Source organism: Siphateles boraxobius, unplaced genomic scaffold (assembly GCF_051911475.1).
Source record: "Siphateles boraxobius isolate OS27281-9 unplaced genomic scaffold, OSU_SipBor_1 6, whole genome shotgun sequence".
Classification (NCBI taxonomy): domain Eukaryota; kingdom Metazoa; phylum Chordata; class Actinopteri; order Cypriniformes; family Leuciscidae; genus Siphateles; species Siphateles boraxobius.
Genome location: NW_027509186.1, coordinates 19,179,095 through 19,191,303, shown reverse-complemented (window position 1 = coordinate 19,191,303; position 12,209 = coordinate 19,179,095). Strand labels below are relative to the sequence as shown.

General features: G+C 38.0%; 1 protein-coding gene across 1 annotated transcript in view; it reads left to right on the top strand.

The window, feature by feature from the left end:
- LOC143716018 (NXPE family member 3-like) overlaps positions 1–8,690 on the top strand; it is a 45,051-nt gene extending 36,361 nt beyond the window's left edge. The window contains exons 2-8 of the mRNA XM_077208081.1: positions 1,494–1,564; positions 5,631–6,023; positions 6,107–6,522; positions 6,613–6,689; positions 6,877–7,080; positions 7,163–7,500; positions 8,352–8,690. Of these exons, the coding sequence (XP_077064196.1) occupies positions 1,494–1,564; positions 5,631–6,023; positions 6,107–6,522; positions 6,613–6,689; positions 6,877–7,080; positions 7,163–7,500; positions 8,352–8,546 (1,694 nt within the window). The 3' untranslated portion in view covers positions 8,547–8,690. The remainder of the gene's footprint in view (positions 1–1,493; positions 1,565–5,630; positions 6,024–6,106; positions 6,523–6,612; positions 6,690–6,876; positions 7,081–7,162; positions 7,501–8,351) is intronic.
- Positions 8,691–12,209: the final 3,519 nt, after the last annotated feature.

Below are 12,209 nucleotides of genomic sequence, written 5' to 3'. Positions count from 1 at the left end.
GTGAAGCTATCAAGCTACGCCCTAGCAACCAATTAGAGCACCTTAGCAACAAGTTCCATAGACTTCCATTGAAAGAGATCAAAGGGATGTCTCCGGACTGAATTGTCATAGAAACATGAGGGTGGTCTCGTTTGACTCAGGGCAGCAAACAGCCAATCATGATGGTCTCGTTTGACTCGGGGCAGCAAACAGCCAATCATGAATCACCTCAACACTTCCTAGTCCCTCCCTAGCAACGTTTCTAGGCGGTTGCTAGGGTGTTCTGGGTTAGAGTTCTCAACTGGCCTGAAAATTACAACCCAACCTGGCCCGTGGCTTTTTAACCAGCAGACGGGAATTCAAATCAACCTTTAATGTTCACATCTTTTAACAATAGCCTACAAACAATACAAACAACTGAAACAAACTTTAAATATATAAATAGGCTTTATAGGCTACAAAATATGCCTCAAATAAAAATCTTCTGGACGACCCTGTTTTTTTGCTGTCATATTTCCTCAGCACCTTGCATTTTGAGCATTGCACATAACCTGTAGAATTTCCATCAGAATCCAGCACCACTCCAAACACTTTCCAGACCTCTGATTTTCCCACTCCTGTAGTAGCGATGGGGAATTCACCTGCGGCAAGTTTACTTTTCACCAACTCCATCTTCTTCTCCAGGCTAAAGGCGTGCACGCAGCGGCGTCAGGTCTGCCCCCGCGATGCACGTTGCACGCAGCAGCCAGACTTTCTTTACGGTGAACAGCAGCGATGATTAATACTTTTTTTTTTCACTGAGCGGAGAGATTAAGCCCGAGATCCGTCCCGACCCGAGTCATTTGCTAATATTTTCGACCCGAACCCGCGGGTCCCATCGGGTTTGTCGGGCCGACCCGGCCCGTTGAGAACTCTATTCTGGTTGGTTTCTAGGGTGTTGCTAGGTGGTTGCTATGGTGTTCTGTGCGGTTGCTAGGCGGTTGTTAAGGTATTTTGGGTGGTTGCTATGGTGTTGCTAGGTAGTTGCTAGGGTTTTCTGGGTGGTTGCTAGGGCATTGCTAGGCAGTTGCTAGGGTGTTCTGAGTGGTTGCTACGGTGTTGCTAGGCGGTTGCTAGAGTGTTCTGGGTGGTTGCAATGGTGGTAATCCTGTGGTGATTTGCTACAGCAACCATATAAAAAATGTTTTATAGGGCTATTCGTACGTAGCCTATTATATTATTTGTTTGGGGAAAAAATATTTGTGGTCGGTGAATGTTACAATTGTACTGTAGGGGCCAAAGGCATATCTTGCAATTTTACATTGTTGGTTTACTTAAAAAGGACATTAGTTCAGTGACAGTCTTATTATTATTAACACTAATTAATAATAATATTAATGATTAGAATTAATTTGGTCATATTAAGTTACAAATGTGTGGCTATATATTGGGCATTGTGTAGGTTAATAGAAAATGGAAAACGCAATTTGTTCTTAACAAGTAATTCACTGTGTGACGACATAATGCTTCTACAGTTCACAAGGAAAGATCACTTCTATGGACGTTTTTTACGGGGTTGTGTCTACTGGTGATCATGAGTGGTCTGGTAAGTTCATTTATCACAACTGCATCTTTTAAAATGGCAGTATTAATTCTTCAAATTAAATAGGCCTTAATTTAATTTGCTTAATAATTAATGCTTAATCAAACTAAATAGTTAGAGTACAAAATATTCAAGGTAGCCTACCATGCGGATAATGTAAAATTGTGTAAATAATTTTGACAACAATATTCTTCATGCTAAAATAGGCTAGTGTCTATTAAGTCACCTGTGGAGACTGACAGGTGTAGCCTAATGGGTTATCGTTATTGTAGGCTATACATAATTCTGAACTTCTCAATGTTGTCTATGGCTAATATTTTCCCAGTCGCATTGTTTGTCTTGAGGACCTTTGCTTGCTTTTAATCTTACTCTCAGTATTCTGCAGATGTGTACTTTATAATTACGCCTATGTTCCTTGCAGATATTGTTGAACACTTTTTATTATAATATGAAATGTCAAAATGATTCCAAATGAATAAAAACTTAAAATAGCCTACTAATTGTAATTTCTTAAGCATGTAACGCGAGTGCACTTCAGAGCGAACACGCACACGCATGTTGGGTTTCCATGTTTTATAGGGACTTTCCATAATTATTTTATACTGTACAGTAGAGCTCTGCGCGGGACTGTTTTTTTTTAATCCCGCTGAGCTGAATTTCTGACCATCACCACATGCGCTCCCGCAACGTAGGCTATATGTTCCGCCCCCGCCCGCAGCCGCAGCCGAACCTCATTAGACCAACTCGCAGACAAAAATTAACACAAAATATAATCCACATCTTCTTCTCTGAGGTGAATAGCCTATACCTGTTGTGTTTGACATTTATCACAAAGTAGGCCTAGGCTAGTTTTCGGGCTCTCATCCGTTACTGTCATCCTGACTGTCATCTGACAAACGGAGTTTCGGTCCGAAGATAGCCTATTTAACTCAGTGAAGAAAGTTCCTTGACACTTTTTTGGGGGATTTCTAAAACGCCATGTTATTTTCTCACACACAGACATCAACAATCAATTTCAACAATGGTGACACTCAAATGAAAAGCCTCATGTCGCAGTGCATGCTGGGTACCACCATAGTACAGAATAATCAGTAGGCCTATCACTTACATTTCACAGTATCGTAGTGTCTTACATTTTTGACCCAATATTGTCAACGAAAGTAGTTCCAAAGCCACACCAGAGTAGTTGTACAACTCCAAGCAACACAGTCTAGTGTTTCGTTACTGAAAAATTAAACATTTTTAAACAAATGATTTAACCCTCTGATGTTCTTCATTTGGGCTGACACTAGAGGTTTGATTTTGATCATAATGTAACATTATTGAAAAACATATTTTTTTCAGTACAAAAAAAGCTGATCTTTTACAAAGTAATTTTTATTGTAAGAATTGTGATTTCATAATATTTAGATATGAATCCAACAGGAAAAACTTGTGAAAAGATATCTTTCAGTTAGTCAAATAGGAAATAGCAGATAATGGAGCTCTATATCCATCTAGTGGCTAAGATGATAATTTTTTCCTTAAAAAACTACATTTTCCAAAATATGGCAAAATTGTTACACTAAACCATGTAAAATTATCCACGTTATCCCCATAAATGAAATTTAGAAATGTGGGTCTTTTATAAAGTGAATTTTACATAAAAAGCTGTTTTTGTATAAAAACCTATTTAAAAAAAAACATTTTTTAATGTATTTATATAAATTTAAAATATATCATAAATCCTCCAAACACTGCACAAATGTGGAGAAAAAACATTAATAAACAGAGTAAAATAACATTTGTTTAAAAAAAAAATATTATTCTGTAACTAAATTACATGTTGTTGCCTGGGGTCTCTGAAGACCCCGAAGACCACGAGTGTGACTATTTTTTTTCACGCTAACATAAAAACAGATATCTTTACAAATATAATTTTTTTATATATTTTTTTTGTAGATCTAGAAAGGGTTGAGAGCTGTACAAAGTTTCATATAATTTGGACAAAGATAATTGTTTTTTAAAATTCAGCAAAAGTCATTTGCGGGTTAAAAAGACCCTGAAGAACATCAGAGGGTTACCAGTTAATAAAGACTGGCACTTGCTTCAGTGACTTGCCGCCACCTCATGTACTGGTTGCTGAATAAAGATGTTTCAAGGACACCTAGGCAGTGCGGAAACTGCCAACTTTGCTGGAACTAAGTGCAATTGTTTGCCATTCCTCCTCAGTTTTTGGTTTCTAAGTGAGAAAAAAAGTAGGTACATGCTGCGCTTTCTAAATTAGTTTCACTTATTTAACACCCTAGTATTTAATTGGGAAACCACCAATTAAGCATGAACGGACAAAAATCTATAATTGTTACATAAGCCTGTCATGCTTGTCCTCTACAGGTCCTTCTCAAAAAATTAGCATATTGTGATAAAGTTCATTATTTTCCATAATGTTATGATAAAAATTAAACTTTCATATATTTTATATTCATTGCACACCAACTGAAATATTTCAGGTCTTTTATGGTTTTAATACTGATGATTTTGGCATACAGCTCATGAAAACCCAAAATTCCTATCTCAAAAAATTAGCATATCATGAATAGGGTCTCTAAACGAGCTATTAACCTAATCATCTGAATCAACTAATTAACTCTAAACACCTGCAAAAGATTCCTGAGGCTTTTAAAAACTCCCAGCCTGTTTCATTACTCAAAACCGCAATCATGGGTAAGACTGCCGAAATGACTGCTGTCCAGAAGGCCATCATTGACACCCTCAAGCAAGAGGGTAAGACACAGAAAGAAATGTCTGAACAAATAGGCTGTTCCCAGAGTGCTGTATCAAGGCACCTCAGTGGGAAGGAAAAAGAGAAAAAGAGAAGCAGCTCTGGACTGTTGCTCAGTGGTCCAAAGTACTTTTTTCGGATGAAAGCAAATTTCGCATGTCATTCGGAAATCAAGGTGCCAGTGTCTGGAGGAATACTGGGGAGAAGGAAATGCCAAAAATGCCTGAAGTCCAGTGTCAAGTACCCACAGTCAGTGATGGTCTGGGGTGCCATGTCAGCTGCTGGTGTTGGTCCACTGTGTTTTATCAAGGGCAGGGTCAATGCAGCTAGCTATCAGGAGATTTTGGAGCACTTCATGCTTCCATCTGCTGAAAAGCTTTATGGAGATGAAGATTTCATTTTTCATAATGACCTGGCACCTGCTCACAGTGCCAAACCACTGGTTAATGGTTTACTGACCATGGTATTACTGTGCTCAATTGGCCTGCCAACTCTCCTGACCTGAACCCCATAGAGAATCTGTGGGATATATTGTGAAGAGAAAGTTGAGAGACGCAAGCCCCAACACTCTGGATGAGCTTAAGGCCGCTATCGAAGCATCCTGGGCCTCCACTTCTTTTATTGGTCGGATGAAATATGCTAATTTTTTTGAGATAGGAATTTTGGGTTTTCATGAGCTGTATGCCAAAATCATCAGTATTAAAACAATAAAAGACCTGAAATATTTCAGTTGGTGTGCAATGAATCTAAAATATATGAAAGTGTAATTTTTATCATTACATTATGGAAAATAATGAACTTTATCACAATATGCTAATTTTTTGAGAAGGACCTGTACATTTATAAAATAATATATATAATATATAACATGAATATGAATAATACTAATATCAATAATATACAGATACTAATATACTCATTTTAATCTAAATAAAATATTAATAAAAATATTATTTATAACACCAGGTCAGTACTTTCAAAGCTATGGAACCTTATAAAAAAGGGTTATATTTAGCACCAAAAGGGTTTTGCTATTGTTACAAGCCAAAGAACCATAATTTTTTACTGTTTAGAACCATTTTCTAGGACTGCCGTCTGCCAATAAATTGCCGTGTCCCACACATACTTCAGACACAGGTCGCACCTGATGGTGTTCCCATAGTGTTAACGTTATGACACATTGTCTCATTCCCTTCTCAGAGAACCGGGATATATACATAACCTTAGATATTTTTTTGTTTAATAATCGACAAGCATGATTCCTACAAATACAAAACTTTTGATTAATAACAATCTTTGTATTTGTAGGTTGTATGGTCTTATACAAGTAATGAAAGGAAGAAACACCCTCCACCCAGCTTTTTGTCTCTGGACTGTGCAGGAATATACACATACTCCACTTCTCCTTCAGTACTCAGTTCAGAAGAGTCAAGCTCATTTTACTCTGAAAAAGGAATCAATTTGGACATCTACCCCAGGTTACAGCAGGATGTTTACTGGGCCGAGCCTGACAGAGCAATCACAAATGTGTCCATAAGTACTAGTCCAGGCCACACAAAATTCATCATTCAGAACCTGAAAGAGAGCTATCAAATTGGTGAGGAGCTTTATGTTACGGTGCACGCAAAGGATTTTAACAACAAATCCAAGTGTTATGGAGGTGACTTTTTTCAAGCCAAGCTATTCTGGTATAAAACTAAGGTCAGTTATTGTACACATTAGATTAAATAATCTAATCTACCTGGTTCATAGAGAGTTATACTGAGAATGTACTTCTGTCACAGGCCAGTGTGTTTGGGCAGGTGGTGGACCTGCTCAATGGGTCCTACTCTGTACGTTTCCTCTTGCCGTGGGTCGGCAAGGCACAGGTGGCTGTGCGTCTAATTCACTCTAGTGAAGCTGTGCAGGTCCTGAAGCATCACAGAGATACTGACTCTGACAGAGTTTTCTTTAATGGATATTATGAGGGACCAGGACCAAATAAGACCAGGCTGAGTGAAACCATGATGTGTAATGTAAAGTGGGACAACAGTGGACTAGAGCATTTGGGAACAGAAGACTGCTGCTGTGAATACAACGATCCCCGTACCGGAGAAACTTGGCGCTGTCAGAGACCTAAATCGCTGCCATGCAGTGCCCTTGTGTACCACTCTATGGGTGGTTATAGAAACCGCCTGACTAATATGGAGAAAATGCTTATGTGAGATTAAAGAACTCTTGATTGACTGTTTGTTTGGTATGTTTGATGCATTGATGGAAGGCAATTTGACAAAAATATTCTCTTTGGCAGGAAGCAAACTAACAAAGGTATCGATGGAGATAAAAGGATCATCAACATTTTTCATTCCGAGGAAAATGAAACTATTGGTATGTTGGTCAATGGTTTAACCCAGCAGAATTATACAGTACAAGGAGGCAGATATGCTGGCAAATGTGTTGCACATAATTAATTTTCTGACATTTAGACAATGCAAGTCAAATAAAATCTCCAGTTCAGGCAAATTTTTGAAAACTTATACCTTTGACACAGAACTTACATTTACTCGTCCTGCAGATGTAACGGAGAAATGTCACCCTGGTTTACACACTCCAGTTCCAGCTGGCTTTTACTTGAATGATGTGTGGACATCATTCGTCTGTAGCACCCGCCATTTTACAACCCAAATGACAACAGAGTGCCTGAAAAACAAACACATCTACATGATGGGAGACTCCACTATAAGACAGTGGTTTGAGTTCTTTGTTAAAGCAATACCAAGTGAGATAAATAGCTTGCTAATTTGTTAATTAAAATTATGTATACAGTGCACAGATGCATTAATTGTGAGTCTGTTTTTCAGCCCTGAAGCAGATGAACCTGCATGTCGAATATAAGTCAGGGCCGCTCTTAGCAGTGGATGTGGACAACAACATTGACTTGCACTGGAGGGCTCATGGCGTTCCTCTGCGCACTCCGAAAACAGCATTTGCTGATCTGCACTACATCAGTAATGAGATCGATGATCTGGCTGGAGGACCCCACACAGTCATTATGTTCAATCTGGGACCCCATTTCACCACGTACCCTCTGGAATTCTTCACCCATAGAGTGTTGAGGATTCGCAAAGCTGTTCTAGCATTGTTACAGCGGGCACCTGATACAACGGTTATAATCAAGACGGTCAACACTGGCTATAAGGTAGGCTAACGTTATAGGCCTTCATCACACTTAAAAAGCAGACGCTTCAAATAGTAGCATAAAATAACTTCCGCTGTAGCCTGTATCAATGGCAGTACTTGTGGCACAGGAATGGATTGTTCTGATTTATTGATGTACAGTTAATCACAGATATTTCATCTAAACACATCAACTTCAGTTTACTATCATTAATTGGGTATGATAAAAAAGTAAAATGGACGGTTATTCTGGCACATATTTCATGATTTAAAGGGGAGCGCAAGTAAATAAATGCAAGAATAGAATACAAACAACATATCACATTAAAGACCATAAGAATTAGACAATGTTATACATCCAATTAAACATTAATTGCATTGCTTTCTTGCACTCTACTTTCTAATACAATTATTAAGTACAATTCATGGTTCAAATTTCCAGCCCAGAGTGAATTATTCAAAAGTAACTGGTTTTGTTATCTTAAACAAGTCATATTATGCAGGTTTGGATGCAATGATGGGATAGCATTGTATTGTAGTGTATTTCGATTATTCCTCCAGCAATAACTTATACCTCTTATATATTTTATCTCTAATGGAAGATTGCACACATGGTAGGATATCGTGTAAGGCTAAATAAACCATTTGAAATAATGACGTTAATTGTCAAATTGCTAGTTTAATTTTCTTGACAAAATTAGCAACCGTCCATTGACAATAATGCAGGTGGAAAATCAATTAAGCTACTTATCGGAAACGGTTGTGACAATACGCGGACTGTGATATAGGTCTATAGAGTACCAAGTGTTCAAATAAGGCACTCTGTGATGACAAGTTTATGGATGATTTTGTGTTTCTCTGTCTTTACAATAGGATATTTTTGGCAGTGACTGGTATTCTCTACAGTTGGACAGAATTCTGCGCTGGGCTCTTCAGGATGTTGGTGTTTATATTATAGATGTGTGGCAAATGACCGCATGTCACTACAGCGAAGAGAATATTCATCCTGGCCCTATCATCATTAAAAATGAGATTGACATTTTACTCTCTTCTATTTGCCCTAACTGAATTTAAATTAAATTATCTTGACCATGTTGTGTAATAACTGTTATTACAAGAGAAAAACGGTCTTAAAAAAACAAAGAAATCCTGTTTGACTTCCCTGAGTTGTAATTATAAACCACATCTTGAATAAACCACTACTATCATTTTTTTTAAAAGAATGGTTTAGTACATGTCAGAGACCTCATTTTTGTTTTATCTTCCTCAAATTGGAAGATCAACTTCTTTGATAAACATGAATGACCCAGACAGCAGGTTTATTTAGTAAGTCAAACAACTTTAATAATAGCTTTAAAGGGCCCCTATTATGGATTTTTGAAAATGACATTGCATGTAGTGTGTAACATAGAAGTGAATGAAAACATCCTGCAAAGTTTTAAATCTGAAAATGCACCATATATAAAGTTAAGAGTCAAAAGTTTCAAAAGTAAGAGTTGACTCTTGAGTCAATGAAATTAATCGTTTTTCAAACGAGTCATAAACCGTTTCGTTGTGACGTCAAGAAGAATTAAGATATTGCCCACCCACTTAATGCGCACGCGCAGACACAAGGGAAAACTTCAACCTCGTGTCTAGAAGACGCTGTGCTCTACAATGTGCAGGTAAAGCCATGTTTTTCCCCACTGCCCAAGGACAAGCACTTGAAGAATCAGTGGTTAAAATTAATCTTTACCAGATAGGCTACCACAGCAGTAATCCTAAATAATTCCCTTTATTTTACTTATGACTGCTTCTCAAATCTCGGAGTTCAATGCAGTCACTTGCTCTTGAAAAAGATGGTGTTCAAAATACTTAGTTTTGAGTTTTATATTGTGTAGGTCTCCTGCTAACTGGTTAACTCACATTATGACTGTATTACTGAAATACTTCTGCTAATCAGCTGTGGGCCACTATTACCTAAAACTGTGTCTATTAATGCAGATTGACTGTTGTTCTCACTACTTTGAGGAAAGATTAAGCATGGAGCAAGATTCGTTTTACCAACGCCTATGTTACATCAGTCATTCACGCTGGAAAGGAGGGATTTAGAGAGACTGATTCATCTGACGAGTCCTTTGAGAATCATTGAAAATGTGGTGATGTGCAAATGTATATTATGAGGACATATTTTGACCTTTGATGCATGTAAACATGTTGTAGAAGACTTCAAAACAACATTAGGAAACTTTAAAAAAGCATAATAGGGGCAACTTTAATAATAATCAGTTTATTTGTAATTAATACACTAAAGACAACGCAGTGATTATTTTTACATGTTTATTCAATTTATGTATTCTTACTTGAATACTTTATTAAATAAATTTAAAACACTTTTAAGTAAAGCACTTTTAATTTAGACTGTTTCTTTCTTATTTTGTAGTTGTTACTGTTTTTTTATTTGCAAAATTGTTCTTATTTTTAATAACAGATAAAATAACTGAAATAACTATAACATGATTATTAATTGTAATTGGTATTAATAAAATAATTGGAGGAAAAGAAGAATTGTTTTATAATCAAATTGTTACCCTTTGAATCGTTATTGAATCAAATTGTGAGGCAAGATTTACACATTTAATATATTCATTGTTTTATTTTTTTATTCAAACGGTTTCCATTTTACCATACTTCAGCTTTTGTAACTTGTTTTTTTAATATATAGACATACAGTCTATATTAATTCTGAAACTTTAAATCTAAAGCTCCAAGTAAAAAATAATACACTAGATCTACTCAATAAAAATGTGGCAACAGATTACAAGCAATATTATTCATTAAATTTAACAACACTTAACAATTGAGTTAGAATTAATCAAATGAGATCCTTACAGATCAACCATTCAAAATGAGTAACTGCAAATAGCATGCACAAAAATTCATTAAAATGTAAGCAAAAATATTGGTTCCCTTTCAAGGGAACTTGAGCTGCATGCCTTGTTAAGCCACGCTGTGGGAACGCCCCTGCGTGAAGCATGTGTATAATCAGTCCAATGGTGTGACAAAACGTCATAGGCGGGTGATGTCATAGACCAGGAAACTATAAAGCACACCTGAAAACAGACCGCACTAGCTTCTGTGCCTTCAGCAAGCTCTCTCTGTATACTGTCTCTGACTATTTGGTGTTGTCTGTCATTGGAAGCACAATTTACAAGAGTATCTACATATGTGTATATATAATGGCAGGCAAGCAAGAGTTTAAACGGTGTGCTGTTCCCTGCCCTCGTTTTATCACACCAGCTTTGTGTTGCTTGTTTGGGAGCGGAACATGCCCAGTTAGTTCTCGAGGGGGCTGACTTTGAGTATTGCGAGAAGCTGTCTGTGAGGACGCTCTGTTCCTGCTGGGCTTTCTTCGAGGAGGACAGTTTGGTTCGCGCTCCCCAGGGTGCAGGTCTCGCTGCTGCCGAGGCACAGCGGCGACGCACATCTTGGGGCTCGCAAATGGATATGACAGTGGGATTTGAGACGGGTCCAGCCCTATTTCAGCCTTCACCTGCCAGATCCAGTGACTTATCTCAGAGGGAACCACGCGCTGCTGTTTCTTCTCCCCGGGCTGAGGCACCAATGCTGCGATTATCGAGTTCTGAGGAAGCATGGTCAGCATTGATGCAGGGGATTTTGAGGATTCGCCATCTCATACCCCTGCTGATGAGGAGCTTTTGGAGGTTGTGTCTCACGCTGTTGCCAAATTAAATATAGATTGGCCAGCCGAGGAACGAGATGAATATAAAAAGAAAAGTGTACTAGTGTAATGAGGTTAGATGTTACAGGAAGAAGGAGGCGGGAATTGGTGAACATTGAACAAACTTTAATATCAAAAATAAAACTAATACAAAATGAAAGTAAAAGACAGCAGCCCCTCACGGACGAATTCTGTCACATATAACAAAACAAACACAACACAAGTCCAGGCCTGGCCTCTCTCCATCTCCACTGTCGTCGCTCCTCCTTTTATGCTTCCGCTCCTCCGTGAGAGATACGAGACCGGTGTGTCACGCACAGGGCCGGCGCTAGCCATTTAGGTGCCCTAAGCACAAATGCTTGGTGGTGCCCCCCCAAGCCCCGCCCCCATATATCTAAATTTATATATAATATAAATTATATATAAATATATACAGTATATACTTGCAAATATTTCTTAAATATATACGTGCATATGTGTGTGTATTTATATATACAAAATGATTATACACAGTACACACGCATATATCATGTAGACACAAACTTTTATTTTGGATGCGATTAATCTTTTCCCAGCCCTAATAATTTGACAAGTTTGACAATAGCAGTTTAAAGCATTTATTTTCAGACTAACAAATGACTGCACAAACTCACGTCTCTCAAGTTCTCTCTCTCCGCATGTAACACACATTTTCTCTACACTAACGTCAACATAGACATACCAAACACTAACAAAATAAAACAAAGTAGTGGCACAATACAAAGAACACAGCTTGAGTTGATCAGCCGGCTGGACATCATGACGCGCACGGAGTTCACCGCTGCGTGTCTCACCCTCCTGCACACTCCACTTATATGCTCAGCACGAGCCATCAGAGCAACGAACCACAGGTGCGCAGGGGAGGAGCCTACACTCAGAAAGAAACACCAATTAGAAGACGAGACAAACATACACACAAAAATACACAGGCAACACCCATAAGGCTGAGGCCGTAACAATCTTAAACAGCC